Source organism: Astatotilapia calliptera, chromosome 5 (assembly GCF_900246225.1).
Source record: "Astatotilapia calliptera chromosome 5, fAstCal1.2, whole genome shotgun sequence".
Classification (NCBI taxonomy): Eukaryota; Metazoa; Chordata; class Actinopteri; order Cichliformes; family Cichlidae; genus Astatotilapia; species Astatotilapia calliptera.
Window position 1 is genome coordinate 3,992,084 of NC_039306.1, and position 26,028 is coordinate 4,018,111.

Below are 26,028 nucleotides of genomic sequence, written 5' to 3' on the forward strand. Positions count from 1 at the left end.
CCTCGATAAACCCTGCTCTTAACTCAAACGACGTAGACATCCATGCAGAAGAAAATGTGGCAAAGATCACTGACATAACAAAATACAGCAGATGTGAGTGAAGTTGCCCCCCCCCCCCCCCCCCCCACCTTCAAATCCAACAAAATTGATGTCAAACGCTTGTGCTGGTTTGTGCTGCAAAAATTTTTGTGTGTGCCGCTATCATTTTAAAAATATTAATAAAATAACATCCTGATGCGTGCTTAATCATCCAGGTAAGTAAATCCCAAAAGGTTGATTCTGTTCATCTGGACATTTTCAGTTGGAGAAACATTTCGTCACTCATCCAAGTGACTTCTTCAGTCTCAGCTGACTGTAGGTTTCTCCAACCTTATAAACAGTACATTTGCATAGTGAAGGAAACTAGCACCACTGAATGAACAATGTGCTGGGGGGTTACTTCCATGATTATTAGTATGCAAATTCTTATGACCATTGATCAATGACAACTAATCAAAGCCTATTGATCAATGGCCCTGAGTACCATTCACAGAAAGTGGGGAATGGCTACACAGCATTGTATGATGGCGAAAGATGTACCCTTGGGCCCCCCTTCTCGATTCAGAGATGGCCAGCATCCTGACAGCCCGATGGATGAAGCTGTCTCTCAGTCTGCGTGTTCTGGCCCGGAGGCTCTTCAGTATCCTTCCTGATGGCAGCAAACTGGAAGCACAGTGGTTAGCACTGTTGCCGCACAGCAAGAAGGTCCTGAGTTCAATTCCACCATCAGGCCGGGGTCTTTCTGTGTGGAGTTTGCATGTTCTCCCCGTGTTTGCGTGGGTTCTCTCCGGGTACTCCGGCTTCCTCCCACTGTCCAAAGACATGCAGTTTGTGGGGATAGGTTAATTGGATAATCCACATTGCCACTAGGTGTGAATGTGCGAGTGAATGTGAGTGTGAATGGTTGTCTGTCCCTATGTGTTAGCCCCGCGACAGACTGGCGACCTGTCCAGGGTGTACCCTGCCTCTCGCCCTATGACAACTGGGATAGGCTCCAGCGCCCCCCGCGACCCTGAAAAGGATAAGCGGAAGCGAATGGATGGATGGATTAATTAATGTGGGGGGGCTGGTTGACCTCTGATGACCTCTAGAAGGTTGCCGGTTCGAGCCCCGGCTCAGACAGTCTCGGTTGTTGTGTTCTTGGGCAAGACACTTCACCTACCGCCTACTGGTGATGGCCAGAGGGGCCGATGGCGCGATATGGCAGCCTCGCTTCTGTCTGTCTGCCCCAGGGCAGCTGTGGCTACAACTGTAGCCTCCACCAGTATGTGAGAGTGAATGAATAGTGGAATTGTACAGCGCTTTGAGGACCCAGAAAAGCGCTATATAAATGCAATCCATTATTATTATTAGAAATTTTTATTAATATCTTTAAAATGATAGCAGCACAAACGAAAATTTTTGCAGCACAAACGTTTGATACCACTTCTGTTGGATTTGAAGAAGGTGGGGGCAACTTCACTCACATACACAGCAGTGGCTTCCACGTGGTCTTTGAGTCAATCGACTACTTTTCTGAAAATAAATGATCAAGCTCTGCATGTGTGTACAGCAAAGACAATATGAGCAACAATACAAACTTTGAGAAACTTCTCACGCTCTCAATACCGTGTTTTCACTGTATTTATTTTTAAAGTTATGATTAAACAAAGAAATAAATGCACAATTTGCGACGATCAACCATTTCCGTTGAAATCGAGTCAATTTGTGACAGTTATTACTTAGAGATAAATTACACAAAAAACTCTTGTTTGCAGGCTTGTTGGAGCCCCTTCTGTCACTGGGGCTCTGGGTAATCAGCCCCAAATTAATTTAAATATTGTAAAATGTCACTAAATGAGCACGAAAGAAAAACAAAGCAAAAAATAAAACAAAAAAAATAATGATCAACTTCCGCCGCGGAAGTACTTCCTGTGGAGGTCTGCCACATTGTCTGCAGCCGCTTTAAAAACATCCGTTATCGTTAAGTTCTTTTCCGTGTTTATTGTAGTTTTCACGCTTCGTAAAACGTTTTTATACAGAACATCTACGGTCGTAGCCAAAAACTGCGTATAAAGACGTATTAATATGCTCACGAGCTACTTTTAAGCATCTTGTAATCGTCGTTCCAACACAGTGTGTTTGATTTGATTCGTAGACCCCGAATATGGTGCCGCGCTCCCACAATGCATTGCGGCGTGACGTCAACTCCAAAGCCCTATAAACAGTCCATGAATAGAAACAGTTTGGCAGTGGGCTGGAACATGAACCGAGCGAGGCAGCTCCGGGAATAGACGAGCTTTGCCGCAGTCGAAGAGTCCATCACACCCCCTCCTCCTCCGGAGCTGTCGAAGACTCTCAGTTCCTTGACTGAATCCGAGAGTGTTGGAGTAGACATGGCGCCAGGCCTGTCCACTATTGTTGCGTTGGCTTTGTATGTGGTCCTGTTCCCTTGTGTTTCCGGTAAGTTTGACTGTTTTAATCTGTAAACGGTCGCTGTTCGCATTAGCTATCGAACTGCGTGTTGTCTCAGGCCGCCACGCAGTCTGTGATGTTATCGTCACATCGATATTAGACCGCTGTTTGGGCGATGTCACAGACGGTCGTCGTTAAAGTTACAGCTCGTGTTTTAAACCTTTTAAAAAGACCGAAAGATTAGTTTGTTACAGCCTCATTTTATTTGTTGAAAGCCATGTGCACGGTAATGGGGGTTTACGTACGGCTGTTTTCTAACGTTTCAGCTCATAGTTACCATCAAGCATAATCTGGTCGCAAAAGCTGCCAGTTAATTAGGTACAGAGCAGGGTACAGCTCGGTTGTAGTATAAGAAACATGTGAAAGATAATTTGGCAGCAGTGGAAACTACATCATCCAAAGTACCCACAAAGTGGAAACAGCGGGGTTTTAAACTGAGGATAAATAAGGGTGTGAAAACGTCTCTGTACAGTGTCGTAGACTTCAACAACACCCAGAGCTACAGCCTCTGAAATGAAACTGAAGGTGAATCAACAGTTTCCCAAAAGTCACCAAGTTGCAGTGCTGAAAAGTGAAATTTCATAACTAATAATTAAACTAATTGATTTATTTGAAATGATTTATTGACGATTGAGCTAATTTTTGCTGCCCCTCTTTCTGCTCTGTTACAGCAGGGGACGACTGCCTGGCCTACATGGGCCAAAGTGTCCAGAAATGCTATCCAGAATATTGCTGTGGGAACTGCTATTACAGATATTGTTGTTCAAGTTATTACAGTCGTTTTAAAGAAGATGCCCAAAAAAAGTGGTATGTTTTTCTCCTTCAATCTATTTTCGATGTTGGTTTCATTTTTCCCCCTTTTCTCTGTGTAATTACAGCCAAGTGTGTGTTTTAGGCCGTTAAGAAACAGGAAGTAAGGTTTTCCTGTGCACGACCACCAGCATAGAGCTGAAGTGTGAGTCAGCTACAGCTTGCACCGAGGCCTTCATTCACATTATCCCTAAGATTAATAGACCATACTCCTCCACATGCCTGCTGTAGCACTGACAGGTTATCTGTTCTTTTTGAAACCACTGAACTACAGTGAATTCAGCTTCTCGTAAAAATATCTCCCAAAGCCCAGAAAAAGGACCTTTTGTATGTTTTCTGCTGGTTTATGAAAGGTGACACACCTGCAAACACAAACTCTGAGGAAAGGGAGGCAGCACCGTGGTTCTACTTGAACTATAGTATCAGGAGTTGTTTTTGTTGTGTAGTGCTTTGAAGGTCTGGAAATTGTAGCGTACTAGTAAATACATGATGGCCTTGTTAATTATTTCATCATACTTTGGGTTTGTGATTAATTCCAGTTTTAAAAAGGTCCTAAAATGGTTAAATTTGACTTGGTGACTTGTAAATGTTTCCTTTTTCTGTTTTGTAGTAAGTTAATGTCATGTAAAGACAATTTTTCATACTAATTTCTTTTTTTCCTTTTCAGCTCCAATAATGTTGATAGCTTCAACAGTGCTAGTTATGCGTATCATATCGATAATACGTTACCCATGGTGGCTGGTATTGTGGGCTCCATCATTTTTGTACTCATCTTCATCTGCTGCTGCGTCTGCCCCTGCTGTTGCCTGTACAACATGTGCCGCAAACCACGCCGTAAGTTTTACTAATTCTGTCTTTGATTGTTTAAGCCAAGAATGGACAATATATTTTCCCAAGGGCCGCAATAAGGGTCTAATTGTAGCATCTGCTCTTACCAGTAGCAGTTTATGAAGAGTTAATGTGCTGAATTGAGTTCAGCTCATTCAGCTGGTGCATTGTAATGTGAAGACCCTGCAGAAAGGTCAGTGCAGTTGAAAACAGCTGGCAGACACGTGGACGCTCACTGTGTGATGATTACATCAGTCAGACCAGGAAGACTCGGAGATGCAAAAAGTATAACGAGGGCCTTAGATAAATAAATGTAACGGCATTAGTCGCGTTGCACGACTGGTGCTTTTAAATCTTTCTATCACCTTTATATCGAGGACCCATTAGCGCGAGTCATACTGTCGTGTATGCACATTTTCTCTGCAGACTCGGGGAACAAGCTTACACAAGTCACATACCTAAGCTTGTCTACAGCACATCCCAAACCTCATGTGGTCTCTGATTCAAGAAGCTTTTTCATGGCACTGGGAGAATCTTCTACAGTTCAGGGGATTTCTGACACATTGAAGTAATTGTTACTTATTGGCAATTATTGCACGTAAAGTAACCACAACCTTTAGCGGTGACACTTCCTATTTTTAGTATGTAGACAGCGTGTAGGCCCGTGCTGATGCATCTGCAACATGTTGCTGCACTTTTGCAGGTTGTCTGCTCTCGGCCAACAAGCAACACTTTTTAAAAAAACAGTCTGCTGTTGAGCTTCTCACCTACATAGACACGAATGTCTGCTTTTTTTGCCATGTCTTAAAGAAGCCAGACTCTTGGTTTCTAGTGAGTTGGAGGATTTGTCCGTGTAGTTTTTGAAGCAGATCATGAGGGGACTCATTTGAAGACTGTTGGCCCACCCACCACATGACTTTCATTATTGCAAAATGTAGCCTGACGACTAACATCACAGCTGAGGCACAGTGCACCACCTGACCTAATGTTTCAGAATCACTACAGTATACAGAGACTTTGTGAACCCTTCAGAGCTGTGAAGTTCCTCATTCTCACTTTGTGTTTCTCTGGTTTGTTGTACAAGTTTTGGCTTTTCAGTGATTCTCTTGGTGAGAGTTTACCCCTCAGAACGATGACTCAGCATGTCATTAAAGATAATTGCTGTTTAGAGTTGGTGCCAAACTACGATGCTGCTTTATTTGTTTCTCTTCAGGGGTCATGTCTTTACTTGACTTTTGAATCTGCTTACTTTGAGTACTTTGAGTTTCCCACAAATGGAAACACCAGCTTTAAGTTGCTTAGAGTTAGAGCAGGGCGATATGACCAAAAATATTTATCACGATATACATTTGAAAATTTGTATATCGATATAACTGACACTAGACAAAATACTTTACAACTCCACAACTTTATTAGTGCAAAAAACCCATCAATGTATTTTTACTTGAACAAGCAGCTGTTTTTTAAGTGCATTAAAGCGATATAAAAAATTTTACAGTGCAAATGCAAATTTCTCGCTGACAGTTTAACCAAAAGGCATTTCCAGTGGAAACTGGCCGACATATCCTCAGCATAACCATGTATAATATCCACAAAACTTAAAAACAGGTTATACACACACAATACGGTAACATTATGTTGAAGCTCAGTACGTATCACTCCGCGAGGCTCCTGCCTACGATAGCCGTAATGCTCAGACAATCCATCAAGCGGTGCGGCTTCGTAGCTCAGCAAAGTCGTACTGAAACATTTGACAGATTTTCGAGCGCCGTGCACATAAAATCGTTTCGAGGTCAGTAAACACAACCAGAGTTCATACATAAGGCACACGGGATTATAAGGGGCTCTGTCGACTTTCAGAAAAATCAAAGGATTGATTTTAAGTGTGCCGTATTTTCCAAACAACACGGTAATAACGACGGCCCGCTAGCATGCGCTACCAAAAATAGTGCTTTGTTGTGTATCTGACGGACAAAGGCTAAACCAGTTCCACACCAGTGAAGTTGCAGCATTTCTACAAACCAGTTCTGGTTCATCAGTTTCATTCAACGATCCGCTTTCGCTCTCCTCATTCTCCGTCACCGCCATGCTTTTTCCGCCATGTGCGTATGAAAACAAAGGCTCTGCGCATGCGTGTTTTATCCATATTCTATTGCGATATTTCATTTTCTTATCATTGCCCAACATTTTACCGGTATTACCGTGAACAGTATGATATGGCCCAGCCCTACTTGGAGTCACCTGCACAGGTGTTTGTCTGTTTAACCACAACTCCAGCGTTCCTAAGTCCTAAGTGTCTTTATATATTTTTTCCACTCTCAAATCTCACCCAACTACAGCCAGAAATTAACTGATGCTATTAAACCAACTTTGGCATCATCACAACACTTTGCAGAGGACTGGTATATCTGGATGTGTTCTCTGTTTGTGTTAGCGATCCCTCAATGGATTGTACTTTGACCCCTCTCCACGGGGTGACCTACTGCCTTATTTTGCTGTTGGCACCACTCTAAACGAGGCTCCTGGATACACCAGATTGTTAGTCAGTATGATCAACACGTTTTTGGGGGAAATACTCACATAGCAAACCAAGAAAAACTTATACTATTAAAGACAGCAAATGGCATTTCCCAGTGTCGTATTAACATAGCGAGACTGTTTGAAGTTGCTTAGGAATTCAGTGCAATGCAGATTTATTGTGATAACCACATAGGTTAAGTGTAGCTTATGTAACATTTATTCTTTTCTCTCACCTCAGAAGTTTGTTTGACTGTTTCTTTATTTTTAGATCACAAATCATTTTTGTGATGTCGTGAAGCTCTCTCTATCATATAAATAGTTGACCCAGGCTAACTACTACTTTCCTCTTCACCTTCTTTGATTTCTCTCATAAAGCATCGTTTTTTTTTTTGTTTTTTTTCCTTTTGGATGGATGTTTTTCCAAAGGCGTCTATTTATCTGTCGATAACACATTCACATTGAATGTAAATTCCAGTTTATCCCTTTTCCTCCTGTTCCACTTTTTCCTCACAACAGACAAAGACCGCTGAAAGTAGTTCCTGAAAGCGTCACTGTTTAGTCCAGAAAATGCAGATGAATATTTGACACATTTTTAAACTAAACAGGTTTCTTTTGGGACCTTTTTCTTTTTTTTTAACCCTTGGTATTTGAGTGGGAAGTGTGATGTCACACACTGTGTAGGGAAGATGGAACATTGTGGGCTTTTCATTGGCTTTCTTGAGAGTAATGAAAATATCCCACATCATCAGTCTTGTCCATTAAATATCTGGTGAACTGGCCTTTTTTCTACCTGTAACTCTACTTAATGTGCCTTATTTACTTTCCTCAAAAATACATCAAAATCACAGGCTTAAATATACAGAGGAGGAGGTTGTTGCATTTCTCAGTTAGTGAAGGAGAAACGAGGAGAGAAAGAGGAATCTCCCATATAGGTGAAGAGGGCACCGGCCTTCAATAGGAAAGAGAAAACTTTGACAGATTATTTTGCCAAGAATGCAGCGCTCAACTCTTTATCTGCGGTAGATTATAAACATTATATTCCACTTTATCCTCCTTAATTCCACAATTCCCTGAAACAGTTCTTTCTACTATCCTGTGTTTTTGAAACCGCTAATGTCCATGGCCACATCTTGATCGGCTTCCCTAAAAAGAATTTAAAAAAAATTCTGCTCAATAGAGGAAAGCATCTGACTCCACACGTCCATATTTATGTTTACAGAGACGTGCATTCACCATAATGAACGCTCTTCCCAGTTCTTGCACCTCCTGTCAGCTTTGTCAGTCGGCTGGTTAATGTTTTGCTGTTAGGCGACAGTCTTCTGGCGGAGAGGCTAAAATGCAAGTGAGGAACGCAGTCTGGCTTCCTTGGCTGCCTCAGTTCCAGTGGTATGATGGGATCAAATCCAGGAAGTCAGAGCTCCACGCTGTGTGACTCATTGTTTCTATGACAACCACAGACTGGAAAGAAAGAAAAAAAAAAAAAAAAAAAGAAGAGAAAAAAAAAAAAGAAGAAAAGAAAGCCATCCTACGTCATTTACAGGAAGTGGTCGTGAAGATGTTGAAGAACATCTTCGTTACACCCCCAGGTGGTTTTTTTCCCCCTCTTTCTTTCATTTTTACTGAGCTTACACAGCGATGGGTTTACACTCTGAGTGTGACTATGGCAGGGCTGTTTCTTCATTAGGCGAAGCTAGAGAGGATGATCGAGGATGTTTACTTAAGACTGCACCCTTTTCTTGTCTTTCTCTGATTAATATTCAGTTTTCAGTCATTCTTTATAAGAATATTATCCATACATTATGATACACATCGAAGACGTTTTGGATCTTGGCTGTTAATTATTTGGCTAATTACCAGCCAGGATATCCTGTCTTCTGTGTTTAAGCTGTAGTGTTAGAAGATCCATTTGCAGGAATCGAAACTGTAAACTATTTTTGTTTTCTTTTTTTTTTTTTTCTTGACAGCTGGGTTTTTACAGTTGGTTAATTGCAGAAGTTGCATAGCTCTTGCCTCATATTTGTCCAAGGCAAGTTACTTGTGTGTTTAACTTGGTGGCATGTTCCAAACAAGTTCAGGACATTTGGATCATTTTATTTGTGCTGTTGGTTGGTCTGTAATCCTCTGTTATCTCATATCCTCCTGGATACAAACAGAATAGGAAGTACAAATACCTTTGACTCTACTGGAATCTCTTTTGAGATCGTTTTTCCTGATGTGTTTAAATCTTTCTGCACTGGCAATCACGACAAAGCCAATGTGGATTTAGTACATATGCCTATGGAGTGTGTTATGTGTGTAATAAACATTTATAAGGGTTTATGAGGATGTCTTTTTTTTTTTTTTTTTTTTTAAGTGAAACTAGTTTGAATCCTTTTATCTCCATACCTGAATAATTCCTCCTGTAGTTGTACTCCTACACTGCATGTAAAACAGCCAAAGTTTTCTATATTTCTAATCTATTTGTTTGTTTAATTGCAGCTGTGGTAGCGACCACTACCCACACCACAGTGGTCACCACCACCACTCCTCAGCGTTACCCGCAGCAACCAACTGCAGTACCTGGACAATCTCAGTCCTACCAGGGAATGCCCTACCAGCCAGTACCAGTGCAGCCCGGCTATCCAGCTCAGTCTGGTTATCCAGCTCAGTCTGGTTATCCAGCTCAGCCGGGCTATGCAGCTCAGCCGGGCTATCCAGCTCAGTCCATGCCCACATCACCCTACCATGGACAACCATTCACACCAGGACCACCACCATCTTATCAGGATGCAAGTAAGTGTGAATTTTCCTCATCCCTGTAATTAACAAACATTGTGTTGGTCTAGCTTTAAATAGGCTTTGAACACCAAAACAGTGTGTTTGAGGAAATGCTGATTGAAGCTTCTAACTGGGAAAAGGAGCTGCTCTGTCCAAAAATATCTCAAACAAACAAGCATGCCAGTATTTGTTGTGATTTTCACAACACTCTAAAAAAAAAAAGTATAAAGAATTCTTAATCACAAAAATGCAGAAAATGCTAAAATTTTAATTATATCATCATAAATGTTCAAACTTTTTATGCAAATCAAGGATGTTTGAGCAGAAAGCCCTGTTGATTTGAGACTGAATGACTGTAATTTAATTGTAGCCACTTATAAAATGCAGGTTAGATGTTTAGTTTTTATTGTAGAAGAATATTCTGAAGGTGTAGCTTTTTCAAACTGATCTGTGCGAAACAAAGGTTTTCGGATAGAATTAAAGAGTTTTTTAAAGAAATGCTCGACATTATTAACTATTGTGTTTCATTAAATGTTTTCAGATTTAGCAATAATATTTTGCAATTATGCAAAACAGCTGTATTCAATGTAGAGGTGGAAACTGCGGTTGCATAGACGTGGGTCTTTTGAGGTTTTTCTAAAAAGGGAAATGAAACATTCAAGCTGCAGAGCTGAAGTTGAGGTTGTGTTCATTGTCACGTCAACTTCATTTTTTTGTTTCCAGCTGGCCCTGCCCATCCTCCACAACAGATGCCTTACAGCCAGGCTGCGTTCACACCCGGCCAGCCAGCGTACCCGCTGAAGCCTCCGACCCAGCCGCAGCCCAACGTTCCACCTGCAGGCGCAGACTTCCTAGTCCAGCCTCCATACAACCCAGCTTTTGTTGCACCACCACCCTAGCCTGGATAGTGGACGTCCGTGCTGCAGCACTCTGCTGAAATGGAAGTTTGTTCTTTGAATCAAGAAGAGAAACCTCAGAGTAACTTGGTTCATTGTTGCCTGTATTTGGGAATTTTAGGGCGGTGCTGATTCAGCAGTTCTGTTGAACAGTTACCAAGTGAAAATTGTTTTTTACTTGCATTGCATGGGCATGCAATATGCATTTTCTTTTTTGGGGTCCATCTTTAGTTATTTTGAGAAATGAAACATGAGACCACTGTTTCTCACTGCTTTAAGTACTTTTTTCAGCCTCATTCCTCAGCGTATCCCTCTTGCCTTTACTATCCACCAGCCAAACTACCTGGCCTCTACAGTGACTGCAGTCAGATTCAGTGGTTGATCTTAAGGTGTCTCAGTGTCTGTAGCCATTTTCCCACTGCCATCTGGCAGCTGTTTGCAGGTCGATGAAGTGCTTTGATCCTTTATTCCCTGTATTTTCCTTGTATCACCTTGTAAATAATGTTACATGGGAACAAATTGTAAGTGTGCAGCATTTATCACTGGAGGGTTTATACCTTAAAATTATTTGTGTTATGTGAGTTGACCAGAAGTGTTTCCTGAGCACACAAATTCCACGTAGTTAACAAGTGTTCAGCACACACTCCAGTTCCAATTCACCGAAACACGCCTCGCACACAGGGATGATTTGCTTTACATTTTGATGTTTACGTACACAGAAGAATTGGCATTAAGATGTTGTTTTCCCGTCATTACTCAGGTTTTATTTGCCCGTCCTACAACCACATTTCCAACCGGGCTGGGATGCTGTGTAAGCTGCAGAAAAATGCTGAATGCTAGCTGTAACGTGTGCGCTAATGTACCAAACATTCAGATGGGCTCGCTCCCTTAAATTGTGATTGGTCAGACAGCAGGAGCGTTTTCCACAGCCCATCTTAAATAAACACGGGCCCAGAAAATCCTGGAATAAGATGAACTCTATATTAATATAGAGTCCAGCAGTGTTGTTGAGCCCATGCAGCATTTTCCAGTATAAAACTGATATTTAATTTGTCCTTTTATGTAAAGAGTTTCCCAGTTTATCAGAATGTTTTTGTGATATTAGGTAAAATACACTGTCTCCAGATGGCTATCGTGATTTGTTGCTCTTAAGAAATTGTTGCTTATTACATTGACAAATATTTTAAACTGTTTGCTTGCACGGTCTTTTAAAGAGTGCCGGACCGCTCTCCATTTCCAGCTCTAAGTCTAAGTTGTCTAAATCTTGCCAATGCTCTTTTTGAATCCAATCCTTTGTTATTGCCAGTTAGTTGAATTTATTTATGAAGTTGTATGTAGCATCCCAACTTTGTTGTAAACGGGGTTGCACATCTAACTGAGCTGAAATGCGCTGGCAGCTTCTGGTTACTTTACCAAAGGAGATTCTTTTCTTTTCAGTTAACCAAACAATAACATGATGAGCGCATGTTAAACACAAACAATTGTGCCTTCCAGCCACATTACCTGCAGAAACATACATGCAATTCCAAATCATTTAAAATATCTTTTTCTACTTTTTATGGAGTCTGTTTGCTTTATGTCACCATAAAGGCTTGAATGATGCACAATATTCAGCAGTGTCCTGTTTCCTGAGTCGTGCCATCAAACCTTCTCTCTAATGTTCTCACAACATTAAGTTTCTTTGGTATTGTTTAACTTGTTCTGTGTGTGTGTGTGTGTTGATTGTGGAAAAGAGCCACCACTTCTGCTTTCTGCTGGCTGAAATTACTTGAAGTGACTTTTTTTTTTTCTTCTTCTCGTGACTCAGCTGATTCTGGAAAAGTACAGTTACAATTCATGTGACGTCCAGACCTTGACCTTCTCTGACAATGTATCATCCTCCTTTATTTAGACTTTGGCTTAAGTCGAACTCTGCGGCAAACTTTACATTTCAGTGTGCGTCAGTCACACCTCTGCAGCGGCCTTTGGGATCTACTCATGTTTGAGTCCCTGAATGTTAGCTAACGAAAGGGATGTAGTGTCACGTGTTTCTAGTTTTGTTTGTTACATCAGCTGACGAATAGAAAAACACTTGTTGGCTTTCCTTTTTCCTGCTTATATTCGTGTTCTTCCTGTGGTTTCTGTTCTCTGGCCAGTGTTGACTATTTTATTGATGCGTGTGTGGATTACAGTAGATTATGTTGTTTTCAGAGATTTATTCTTGCTCCAGTTCCCCCCCCTTTCCTTTAAAATCTAATAATTCCACTTTAAGAGTATATGTTGGACTTTCTTTGTGTGTTAATGTCATATTTTGTGAAAAAGACCTTATTACAAAGTTCAATAAAGTTTATTTTTTCTTTTCTTCAGTTGCTGGTTGTTTAATTTTCAGTTTGGTGAATTTGTGTTAATATATTATCGACAGCTATGAAATGGGCGACAGACTCAAACGAAAGAAAATGAACTGACATGTTGGTGAATACGTTTTAAAAATTATAAATAAAATACAAGTTAGTTTGGGGAGTGAAAATAATGACTGCACTAATATTTATGTTTAATGTAATTTATGTTTAACTTCAAAAGACTTCATATAATGGCATCTAGTCTAATTAATACAGGGTTATTGTTTAGTCTATATTATTTTATCTATTTTAGTATTTCCAGGGGGTTATTTAACACGTAAATAGGAAGGTTTCCACGTAGTTTGTTACAAATAGAGCTCAACATCAACCAGCTTGTTTCAGGGCTTCAGTTCTGACGTGTTTCCCACTGATTTTGGTCCATATTGATATGACATCATCACACAGTTGCCACAATGATGCAACTTTGCTGCCTCATTGGAAACAGATCTGGTGACTTTAAGGCCGTTTGAGTACAACGACCTCACTGTCATGTTCAAGAAGCCAGTCTGAGATGACCTTTGTGGCTGAGCACGTTATCCTGCTGGAAGCAGCAAAAAGATGGGTACACCGTGGTGGTGATTAGATGGGCTGTTGATCACTTACTTGTTAAAAAAAAAAAAAAAAAAGATGAGGAAAGGAGTTGAGTGTCCTCTGCTCTGCATCTGAGCTTATCATGGAAAACAGGCCAAGCAACATAACAGAGTTATGATGTGGATTTAAGGCTTCACCACCAGTCCTTGTTTTAGTACCTGCTAAACTAGTTTTCATAAAGTGGAACATTCAGAAATACATTTTGGCATACATTTAATAATGGTGTTTATGTGTGTGGTTGGTGGGAGTAAGGGGATGGGGGGGAGTGTACAAGGATATGATCTAAGAGCACAAGTGTAACCAGCCCAATCAGCGGAGACTGGGTGGAGACAAGATAAAAAAAAAACAAGCAGTAACTGGTTCAGAGAACGTTTGGGTGGAGCTGCTTAAAAGTATTCCATTCACATGTTGCACAACAACAGAAACTCACATTTAAACTGGTAATGTGAGACTTCATTTTGTTCTGAGTCTTCAGGAATTTTTTTTTATTTTCTAGATTTTAGATAGCTTAATGAAGTAAATCTGGTTTGATTTCAAAGTCTTATATGGTATAGCAGCAACCCAGTGACTACAGTACTGGTGTCTGTAAATATCCTGAATTTGTTAATTTATGTATCGATTTATCTAGGATTCGATGCTGTTTTAATTAAAAGCCCATTGTTCCTTCAGTGGGCTGCTTTCTGTCATTATGCAAATATACTGTTTACAAGACTGGGGAAACCTGCAGTCAGCTGAGAGTGAAGAAGTCACCTGGATGAGTGACGAAACGTTTCTCCCACTGAAAACGCTACGTCCAGGTGAACAGAATCAACCTTTGGAGATTTAACTATCTGGATGATTGAGCATGCATCAAAAGGAAACATCTGGGATGAAATGAGCAATTCTTGCACATCTGTAAATGCATCATCAATGGCTACTGAGATTACTTCCTTATCAGGGAAGGTGATTCTTATCTCAGAAAGTCAGTGTCAAGCATGCACATAGTGTAAAACGATGGCTCTGTACTAAAAACGCATGTAATAAAAGCTAAAGTGCAACTTTACTGCTTGACTGATGCATTTTAGCTTGTGGCCTCGATTGTTCACATCTGCTACCCGAGGAAAACTTTTGACTTATTTGAAACCAAAAATATGACCCCAAAATAATGAGGAGCTTTAATCTAATTCTAAGAAAGAATGGGAAGCTGTTTTGATTTCAGAAGTTCGGTATATGACTGCTTTAGTTCCCAAAAGCTTAAAAACTGCTGGCAAGAGATTACAAAAAAAAAAAAAAATCTAACTGTTAGGATTAACCTTTGATTAATACACTTTGTACTGTTTTCAAAGGGTTTATTTGCAAGTAGTTGCACTCTGTTGATCATCTAGTGCTAAGTCATGTATGCTATTGAAGGAATGTTGTTGGGTTACCTTTTACAGGGTGTGACAGACACACAAGTAGGAAGAGTCGTCCCTGTAAGTCGAGCTCATTTCCTTTTACACGACATCATGTCTCTTATAGTTTCGAGTGTCTTACCTTGTCTTGTGTGTCTTTTGTGTGTTTTTTTGGTCCCAGCGGAATCAGGTGAGTTTTTATTATGATATTTATTTCATCAGGCCTGTGATCTCATCGGTGTGTTTGTCTCTCTCCGCCATCACTACAGCATCTGTCTACCAGATCTTTGGTTCAACTCTTACCCTCTCTTCACTTTACCCTCGTTCATGTCTTACAGACGACTTGTGCCATAGCTATGTGGACATGTTCGGTGTCTCACATGATGCTGAAAAATGTAGCAAGTACTGCTGTGGCACATGCAATCTAAGATACTGCTGCAAGGATAAGCCCAAGCAGCTAAATCAGGAATTCTGTTCTGGAAGTTTTCAAAGGTGTGGTCTTCTATTTAACCTTTTTTTCGTGATGCAAATGTGAGTAGAAATTAAAGCTTTTTTTCATGTTTTATTTGCAGTACAAGCCAAATCGGTCTGATTGTAGGAATCGTCGTAGGGAGTTTAATTCTTCTGCTGTGTGTGGTTCTCATAATCTGCTGTTTGGCTCCTTGCTGCCTTTGCTACATGAAATGTCAAAAAAGGCCGACTCAAAGACAGATAAGTAAGTTGGTCACAGTTACAAGCAGTGACACTGTAATTAAGTCAGCATATTATCCAGTTGTTTCTTGTTTGAAATGAGTTTTACTTCTCATAGACATGTGCTGTCTGTTTTGTGAGATTTTATGTGCCAGACACCTTCTCAGTTGATAAGGTGGGATTTTGGAGAAGTTTTGGAAACAAGAAACAGTCTGATGCACGAACAATAAAACAGCAATCTGTCATTTTTAATGTTGGATTTTTTGAAAAGATTAGAAAAGATGGGAGTTTTCCCAGATGTCTTTAAACTCATTTTCAAGCTGAAGTAAATCTTTGACTTTTTCCAGTTGTGATAAATTCCAACACACCTCAGCAGCCGCCCCACCCAGGCTACCAGGCTGTGCCTTCAGGCCCGCCCATGCCCACAGCTCCACCACCCTCCTACCAAGAAAGTAGTAAGTTGTTTCATTCTATTTTAAAACATAATAAATATGTCAACTGACAACTTTTCCCGTTTTTAAAGTTGGCAGCAAGCTTGGCTGATGACACCCAGGTGTTGATGAAGCTATGTATCTGTGTTTGTGCTGTGATTTAATATACACTCAAGTTGCCTTGCTGGTACGAGTTTGAACCCCTTTTGCTGCCTTCAAAAAGGTGCTGCAACCATTCCTCAGAGATTTTGGTCCATATTCACATGACACCATCCCAATTTGAGAACAGTGAACTCACTATAATGTTGAAGGAACCAGTTTGAGATGATTTGAGCACGTGATAGAGGATGTTTTCATGCTGGAAGGAGCCATCAGAAGATGGAATTGACATAGTCAGCAGTTACATGGGTTCTGACATTTAACTGATAATGAATTTATGCTTAGGTGCCCAAAGTGTACCAGGAAAATATTCTGCACACTATTACACCACCATCAGCAGTCTGAACTGTACATAAGGCAGGATGGATCCAAGCTGTCATGTTGTTCACATGAAATTCTGATCTTAATATCACAGTAGAAATTGAAACTCATCAGACCAGACAATGATTTCCAAGCTTCTGTTGTTCAGTTTTGCAGTGTCTGTTTGAAATGTAGTCAACATTTCCTTTCCTTAGCCGAGACGAGTGGTGCGGTCTTCTGCTGCTGTCACTTATCTGCTTCAAGGTTCCAACATGCTGTGCATTCAGAGACGTTCTTGGTTGTAACAACTGGTTATTTCAGCTATTGTTTCCTTCCTGTCAGCTCAAAGCACTCCGGTCATTCTAAAGAACTGTTCCTCACTGGATATTTTCTCTTTTCCCACCATTCTCTGTAAACACTAGAGATGGTTCCAGCAGATCAGTAGTTTCTGAAATACGGCGTGCTTAAACGCGTTGAGTTGCTGCCATGTGATTGGCTGATTACAGATTTGCATTAGTCACCAGTTGAACAGGTGTACCTAATAAACTGGTCAGTGATTTCTGACTAATTTTCATTTAAAAACAAGAGGGAGCTGATGGTCCATTTGATCTATTAGACAGCACGTTTCTTTGTTCTGTTACGTGGATCAATACACAGTTATAAAGGAAATTATTAAATTTGTTGACTCTTCATACCATTTACTATTAAAATGTTCATATGGCCTAATGAGTTAGAAAAAATAATTTGATCAATAACAATATAAACATAGAAAATCAGTTTCTTTTGTCTTTTCAGCCAATCCTACTCACCCAGTGCTGTTCACCGGGGAGCCGATGTACCCTCTGCAACCTGCAAGCCAGGCTACTGCACCGCCACCATATTCAGAGGACGCTCAGCCAGCACCGTACAACCCTTCTCATAATCCAAGGCCTTAAATGTATATACAGCTTACCAGACTGTTGCTACGCCACACTACAGCTTTTAAAGACCCAGGGATGAATGTATAAACAATGCTGTGTATGCCTATCCAAAACAATATTGTGTATGATCAGGTAGATTCTTGGTTAAAATACATTTTTTAGGTGAATTTGTTTTTTAGGTATTTGTAGTTGCTACAAATGGCAGCCATGCCTATTGTGTGTACTGACAGCTGCTTTGTGTTGTTCCTGTATGGCCTTCGCCTGGGTCCTTTGCTCGGAACTTACAGAGCTTCCATTACTTTTGACCTTCAGTAAATTTTGTGTGTGTGTGTGTCTATGTGTGTTGTTCCAGTGCTGAGGTCATCAAATGTGTGATAATGTTATTTTCTGGATTAATATGCCGGATTGACACTAAGGTAATCACTTCTAAGTTGGGTGGAACCCCATGTTTAAATCTATCCTTAGCTTTCATCCAAATAAATACACAAACAAAGATTGAACTAAGAACCAAAAGTATGTAATATAAAGATGTTTAGAAATGAATGTGTATACCTTTGTATGCTTTTGTATTTAGTTTTCTTAGAATAATACAGTGTTTTTGTATCTGGTCCCTAATTGAACCTCGGCTCTCAAAAACATGTAAAATCTGTGGATTACGTTGTGTTTACATGAGGAGAGCTCCCAATCAGCATTCACACAATTAAATAAGTGTTCCTAATTTCTGAACATGTTTGTGTTGTTGCTTTTTGAAATTTTGCATCAGTAATGTTAATTCCTTTAACTTTTTACATGACTCAATGATGAATTTCTTATTCTTTTTTTTAATCAAACAGATACCAAAACACACATATCGACTCAAATAAAAAGAGGAATCAAATGAAACCATTTCTACCTTGTCGTGGCCACAGTGTCTGTGTTTATGTAGACAACTGTCCCTCTGTAGTAATTACAAATCTCACATTCAACAATGTTGATGAGGATCAAGTTGTGGTATTTGTGATGAAACACCATTAACATGATTCATACTTAACAAAACAAAATCCTAGAACTATAACTACATGCTATTAAAAAGTGTATTAGTTAACACTTTATTTAAATAGCATTATTCCACTTTAATATATCCTTTATAAACAAGCCTAAGTAAATCATTAATAACATATTTCATGTGTATGAAAGCACAGCATTGGACGGTTTAAATTATTTGTTTATTTCAGGAGCCTGAACAGGAGCCTTTGTTGTCCTGTGTTGTGTTCACTGTAGATGGTGTTTGTATGACCACATCCCTGCCAGCTGGATATCTTTATTAGGCTGTATCTTGTCTTGAAACGCAGTGAACAGTACTGTTGAAAGAAACCAAAAATAAATTTAATAAAATTTAATACAAAAATAAAATAAATGAAACAAAGCAAAATACTATACAAGTCATAAGTGCAACCTGCCAGCAGAGGTCGCCCCTGCCCAATTTATAGTTTGTATGTAAAATAATAAAAGTATTACAGCATGCCACACACAGCTGATTTCAAATGTGCAGTGCTGCGTAAGAGCCAACCCTAATTTTTTATATTTTGCCAGGAACATGGGAAATAAGTTTTTTTTATTTTTTATTTTTTTATATTGATGGGGAGAACCTCTTTAAGACACTCTTCCACAGTTTCTACAATGGATATAAGATAAGACGACTAGAAGACAATAAGATATATAATACAATACAATATATACAACAGTAGCTGAGGTTCTATGTACATGCATACCCAGAATGTGTTATAGATAGATGGTTGTACAAATATGCAAGAAATAAAGTTTTAGAGTCTAACTGTGCTCCTTCCTACAGCGAGGGTGTTTCAGTCTCTGACTAAAGGAGCCGCTCAGCACACTCAGACTCATGGAGGGTGATGTGGGTTGTGCATGATGGAATTCAGCTATACTAACATCCTCCTCTCGCCCACCACCTCCACAGACTCCAGAAGACATCGGAACTAGACCTCTGCATCAGTTTGTCAATCCTGCTCCTGTCCTTGTCCGTGCATCTGCTCCCCCAACAGGTCACTGCATAGAAAAAGGCGGCTGCTACCACAGTGTCATAGAATGTCCTTGACAGAGTCCAGCAGACTCTGAAGGACCTCCGATATTGTCTGGCTTTTATCCTGTTTTCTCTCTGGACGATCCCACACCCACATAGCAAGCAGGTCTGGCCCGGATCTGGTATCAAGCCGTATGTCAAGAAGACGTATGTCATCCAGATGTGGGCCAGGCCTGGCATAGATGGCACTGTCTATGTGATGGCATGCCATATCTGGTCCGATTGTGGTTTGGTTTATGTGGCCCAGGCTCATAGAAAACAGGTCTGGCCCGGATCTGGCATCAAGCTGGCACTTCTGACTGACTGGTGTCATGGCAGGTTGTATGTCAACCAGATGTGGGCCAAGTCTGGCAATGATGGCACTGTTTATGTTCCTATGTTCCTATTTTAGTTAGAAGACCCAAATGCCATGTTGCAATACTATACTGCTATGGTAGCCAACGTTTCAAATGCAGGTTTGACAGGTTTGTGAGTGTACACTTTATCCAAAACCTAGTGACGGTTTACTCATCTTTGCCAGTGGGTGGCTGTAGCTCAGGTCATCTGCTGATCGGAAGGTTGGCAGTTCGAACCCTGGCTGCATTTCAAGAGTATGAATGTGTATAAATGTAGTTAGGAGGCACTCAGTTGAGTGAATGTGGGATGTTGTAATAGAGCACTTTCAGTAATCCTAGAGAGTAGAGGAGCGCTATAAAAGAATCAGTCCATTCACTGTCTGAGCAGAGTGTTGTCATGTTACTTTTGCACTATTATGTTCCGGCACATGTTGTTATTACATGGCTTGATTAAGGTACACATTAGGCTGACATCTGGGGCCAGAGCTGAAACTGTTCTGGGCCAGCACAGGACTACCAGTGTGTCTGCAACTGGCCTTGTGCTGGCCCATGTGTGGGCCACATCTGGCAAAACAGATCTGGGCCACCAAAGGGCCATCATTCTTTGCGGTATGTGAGCCATGTGTAAGAACATCGTGTGGGCCAGATCCGGGCCATACCAATTTTGCTATGTGGGCAGTGCTTTAAAATTGTTGAGGTCCAGCATTTGTGTTTTGTGCTCTCTTCCCTCTTTTCTCTTTACAAAAACATCACAGAGAGGCTGACTCTTTCAAGAGTAAAGACGAGGAGAGATTCAATATGTGACAGACCAATGTGCGATGGAACACTTCTACAAACTGCTGCTACTAAACACATTTGATTACATTTGGTTTGATCTGACATACAAGTCAAAATTCAACAATTCAATACCTTCACTTTCTACGGACTTAAATGCAATTTAAATGACTGAAGTGGCCTCAGCACATTGTGGCCAAACCGTCTCTTGGACTACAGGAACATATAGCATTAACTATTAACTGTGAATGACACTTGGAGGTTTTGGAACTACACATGGTGACTCTGAGATTACTTCCTTTTGGGGAAGGACTTTCTTATTTCAGTAAGATGACGCCAAACCTCTGCACAGACTGCAGCAGGATGGCACTGTAATGAAAACATGTAGGTGCTAGACTAACCTGAGTAGATGTTTCTGGTACAATTTCACTTACTTCCAATGTAGATGGAGTCTTAAAATCTGAGAAGGACAAAGCTCCAGCAACAATTACAGCACCCTAATGTTTTAAGAAATATTGAGTATCGAGGTATTTTTGGAGGTTATGTATCAGAATTTCAAGAGTGGGACTACGCCTCCAAACACGCTCCTTCCGGTTCTCATCTATATATTTCTGCAAGCTGTTCATCCTCGTTTACGTACCCCTCCCTCCCCTTTTCAATTCTTTAACTTCTTCACTTCTATTTAGTACATGGGGATCTGCCAGGCCCGGGAGTCCTCGCCAGTCTCCTTCAAAGCCTTCCCCAAACCGCAGCTCAATTCATGTCCAAGCCATTCAACTTTACCTACTAGAACGCTGTCAAACCTAAAATGAGGACGTAGGCCAAGCTAGTGAAATGTGAAGTAAGGAATGTTGTTGGGTTACTCACACTATCATTACACATACATATAGGATCTTGGGGGTGGGCACGATACACGGAGTCCAAAGTACCATCAGGGTGTACACCCCACCCCTGGCATCGTTGCCCACCTCTCAATTTTAAATACACGTAGACATTGAGGGCTAGCAGGAGGGACCATGCGCTTACCTGCTGCTCTCTGGCAGGTAGCTCCAAGCCCTCCTGGGTTTTAAATGCACCTTAGAACACACATGCATCAACATTACAATGAGCGGGTGGAGGGAGGTTTGGAGTCTTCTCTCACCCCCATTCTCTGCGACCTGCTGGAGCAGGGGGGCTAGGAGGAGGAGTTGGCCGTCCGACTGCGGTCTGGAGTGTGGAGCCTTCCTGCTGCTGCGGAGTCAGGGCGGTCTGCCTCCCCCCACCGCAGGGAAAAGGGAAACACCACCTGGGTCTGGGTGCAGTTCCCCCCTCCAGGGGCGGGGGCACCTAGACCCGGTTTGTAGAGTACGCTTGGGGAGTGTGATCGTGTGTACAACGTCTCTTTATGTCTGTCTCCACGTTGGTTGAGTGTGGAGTAAGTGCATATGAGAGCATGAGGGTGGGAATGGATGTTTGTGTCTGTGTGTGCCTGTATGTCTGTGTCTATATGTCAGGTTGGGTGTCAGGCGCCACCTCTCTGGGGACATCTCAGGCCCTCCAAGGTTTGGAGGCCTATCTCCCCCTACCACCACTTCCCCTGCCAGTGGCGGACTCCCTCAGACATCGGTGCGTTGGTGGTTCTTTGTGTCCGGGGATGGGCGTCCAGGTACACACCGGCTCACTCCTTGGCGGCCGCTTATCGGGGCCTGGAGCCTGGGGCTCGCTCGGGCCACTTCGGAGGTGGGGTGCCCCCGGCCTCTCGGCCTGGGGCTCGGTCACTCAGCCACGGCTGGCTGCCGGCGGAGCTCACGAGTGCGTCACTGCAACTCCCCCTGGCTTCTGCTCCGCGGCTGCTGAGTGAGCCCTCATCTGGGACTCTCCTCAGCTCTTTCCGGGACAGTGGCGCGGCTGCCCCTCTGTTGGTCTTCCTTGGTCTGTTGTGTTCTGGGGGCCTCTGGATGTCTGGAGTTTTGATCTCCTCCACACCTGCTTCACGCCCTGGAGGACGGGGCTGTGGCCCCCCCACACCCTCTAGCAGATTATTACATGAAGGAACCTTTTAAAAAAACAAAAAACAAGCGCGTCCATGCTCACAGGTGTACACACAGGTGATCACACCCACAAACTACACCCTTTTTGGCTCCTACCTCAAAGCACACTGTGTTCTGTTGATCTTATGTGCTGCACAATAATGTTTAACATTTAGTATTTACTGTCATATTCCCATATATCATTGTGATGTTGTTTATTCTATTACTCTTGTTCTCTTCTGCTTGCTTTCTTTTTTCTTTCTCAGCAGGTGATCCAGGTGATTGATATATGCTTTTTTTTTTTTCTCTGCCCGTTCTGTTGGTTTTTGTCTTTTGCCCTTCTCCCCCGTCCCTCTTCTCAGCTGTTTCTCTTTCCCTCTTTCTTTCTCCCCTTCTTTCCCCCAGTCAAGTCTGTCCCGTATTCAGTAAGTGAAAATAAAATAAACAATAAAAGGTGAATCAAATGGACCATTACGGCAAGGCTGGGATGGTCAGTTTGGTAAAGTAAATCCGTTGGGCATCTTTCTTTGCCTTTAGACAACAATTCTGATGGCAAAAGAGCCAAACGGGACAGGAAAAAAAAAGAAAAAAAAAAAGAAAAAAAGAAATGTTGTTGGGTTACTCATGTACAGGTAGGACAGACACAGAGCCCTATAACCAGCCAGCACTCCACAGTCAGGTTCATTTCCCCCCTACACTTGTGGACAAGAGATATTTTACTTTGTATTCTTATGGTGACATTTTATAATCATAACTATCATTGATCAGTCATTCATCATTGTTGAATCTGATGACAGTATAATCTTTGTTTTATATCTATGGTAATCTGAGTAAAGATTAATGGATGCATATTATCATCATTGTAATCAAGTCTCAAATGGTATCCACAGCATTGTATTCACCGTCCAAACTGGAGGGTCCAGCAGGACCTTGTTCTAATTCATTTGCAGGCCTACATCAGAACATGCACATACAGAGTTATGTAAACACGCACGTTCGCATACACACTTATTTACACAGGGAGGTCATGTCAGGACATTCTCTAGTTGGACACACAGGCTCACAGAACTGCACAACATGACATGTCACACACTTGTTTTTCTCTAAAGTATCATCTGATGTTTGTATAAGGAGAACTTTGGACTATGGGGAGACTGTTATCATTTCCAGTAAGGTCTAACTGTGTGATGTCATCATGGGTTATATAAGGATGGGGAACTGTCCACTCTTTGGAGAATCTGTTGCAAGTTTTCTTCCCACACTTCTGCGCAGAGTGTGTAATTAAAGATCACTATTTTGACGCCTCCCTGGACTCAGCCTGCTTTCTTCTCTTACCCAAAACGAACGAATCTTAACAATTCTTGGTGCCGAAACTCCGGCTGGGGAGGAGAGGAGCTGCGGCTGCTGCGTGGAAGGTGCCAAAACGAACGGAGATCAGCAGCTTATCTGAGTGACAAGCCAGGCGAAATAAAAGGTGAGGGCCACCTGTTGATGTTTATCCAAAGGCGCTAAAATTGGAAGTTAAAACTAAATTTAATTAAATAATATTCACTCAGTATGGGCTTCTTATGTCTGTTCATAGTGATCTTTGGTAATTAGTGTTAAAAATAGGGAATATTGGTCTGTCTAAATTTATTGCTGTTTATTTTGGGGGTGAATTTTGAGCTAAGAGGTTATATGTGTTTAAGACAATACGGTTTAAAGTGTTTAAAGAAGAGGTGGGTTGACTGGATGCCAGCCAGATGCTCGGTAGTGTAGGGAATTTGGTTTTTATTGAGTAGCAAAAACGCGGTTTTGGGCCTCAGGTAATTAAACTGGGGGGGCAGAGTGCCCACAGTGAGGCTTTTAAAACAATTAAAGGTCTTTAGAACTGGGGACGCGGTCCCCTAAGAGCGCAGGTGCTCAGCGCCGTGGCGGCGACTCCTGATCGCGGACGCGTGGTTAGGCTATTTGCTCGGTTGGTTGCCGGGGAAGTTCGAGCATCCCAAACAAACCAAAGTGGTCGACGGAGACCACTTTCCTTACTGCGCTAGATTGATTGACAGGGTCGCGGACCCGGCCGTGACCAGTCAACGTCGTTGGCCTGTGAGCTTTAAGTAAAGCTGAAGGCGTGGGTTTGATACTAGCGCCAGAGGTGGAGCTCCTTCCCAGCTGCGGGAAACGGTTATAAATTAATTAGTATTTAGAAATTAGACCGCGGCCGGCGAGGGCGTTCCCGACGCGTGTAATTGATCAGCAAGGCGTGGCCTGGGCTATAGATGCTTTTAAATTTGTCTAAAGGTCAGGAATACCGGTATAGAAATAAGAGGTGAAATAAAAAAAAAATAGGCTGTTCTGGCATGTGGTGTTTTCTTATGTCTATGCGGGCCCGTGTATGTAAATAGGATATAAACTACCCGTGTGTGTGTAAATAAAGTGAAAAGTAGTTGCCTGGAAAAAGGCAGAGGTGTGTGCGTTATTCTTGATGTTGTGTATATAAAGTTTTTAAAGATTGGTTGAGTCTCTCGCTATAAGGAGGGAAACGGCGTGTATAGTAGATTGATTGGATTATTTGCATGTGTGAAAACTTTGTAGTTGTTAGGGGAGTGAATGTGAATGTGAGAGTGAATTTTCGCTGGCTTCAGGTGTTTAAACTGTTACAGTGCGAAATTTTGTTGTGAAAGGAGGATTAGAGTGTGTGTGTGTGTGTGTGTAGGTGTGTCTGTGAGAGAAAGACAAGGTGGGGGCCGTAAGTAAGTCTCAAGTCTTTATCCTCAAGTCTCAAGTCAAGTCTCAAGTAATGTCAGGCAAGTCAAGAGTCGAGTCTCAAGTCACTGGTGTAAAAGTCCGAGTCAAGTCACAAGTCTGAAACTTTGAATTTCAAGTCCTTTCGAGTCTTTAAAAAAAACAAAACGAAAAAATAATGTTGCAGTTATGCTAAATGTAAATATTAGACCATGTAATTTTAAAATCTGTGTTTTTCTCAACACATGACAAAATAGTGAACTTAGAAAATATACACAAATTGTGAAATTGCACCTCTTTAAAATGCAGCTCAATTAAACCTAGCTCCAAGAATAATTTTCACCGACAGTTCTGAGATAAGCTGCATGTTATTCTTGGATGCGGTTGTAGGACCAGCTTTAAAATCGCATGACAAAAATATCATACACATTAAAAAAAACTGTATCACCAACGTAGCCTGGACAACATTTGCTAGTTAGATGAAGTCAGCTATCTCATCTTAGCATATTTATATGCATATTTATAATCATACGGTTCTTGGAGTGAGTGCATACACTCGTGAAGTTTAGTAACTTCAGGTCACTGCAACAAGCCCAGGTACAGTTTACCGACGGATGGGTGCAGGACCTTGAAATGCACCGTGTAGAACGAAAGACCATCGTACGTATCATAAGTTTACCAGTCTCACAAATCGTCATCATAAATACACATTCCTTAACCGTTTATTAATAGGACCTTTGAGCTCAACGGTAATTAATTAGTAGTGGAAATAATTTCTGGTACCCATCACAGTAATGTAGCAGTGACAATAATACTGTATGCTGTAATCGTACTGGGCAATTAGTGATACAAAAAACCTGTTTTATCCTGTGAATAAAAGTATATGTTTTTGTCAATGTACCATAATAACAGAAGCGAAACGCAATATTGTGTCAGGACAATTCACTATTTATGCACAATAAA

At 41.4% G+C, this 26,028-nt stretch overlaps 2 protein-coding genes across 3 annotated transcripts; both read left to right on the forward strand.

The window, feature by feature from the left end:
- The first annotated feature begins 2,237 nt into the window (after positions 1-2,237).
- On the forward strand, positions 2,238-11,913 carry LOC113021897 (protein shisa-5-like). Its single transcript, XM_026166723.1, has 5 exons — positions 2,238-2,481; positions 3,165-3,300; positions 3,971-4,137; positions 9,130-9,423; positions 10,132-11,913. The coding sequence occupies exons 1-5, from the start codon at positions 2,415-2,417 to the stop codon at positions 10,305-10,307; spliced, it is 840 nt and encodes a 279-aa protein (XP_026022508.1). The 5' UTR covers positions 2,238-2,414; the 3' UTR covers positions 10,308-11,913.
- A 2,796-nt stretch (positions 11,914-14,709) lies between these two features.
- Positions 14,710-18,025, forward strand: LOC113021637 (protein shisa-5-like). 2 transcript variants are annotated; one of them, XM_026166337.1, is made up of 5 exons: positions 14,710-14,724; positions 14,982-15,135; positions 15,216-15,358; positions 15,681-15,788; positions 17,019-18,025. In XM_026166337.1, the coding sequence occupies exons 2-5, from the start codon at positions 15,008-15,010 to the stop codon at positions 17,156-17,158; spliced, it is 519 nt and encodes a 172-aa protein (XP_026022122.1). In that variant the 5' UTR covers positions 14,710-14,724; positions 14,982-15,007; the 3' UTR covers positions 17,159-18,025. The 2 variants fall into 2 exon arrangements, with proteins under 2 accessions (XP_026022122.1, XP_026022121.1); XM_026166336.1 differs by lacking the exon at positions 14,710-14,724 and adding an exon at positions 14,735-14,833.
- The last annotated feature ends 8,003 nt before the right edge of the window (positions 18,026-26,028 follow it).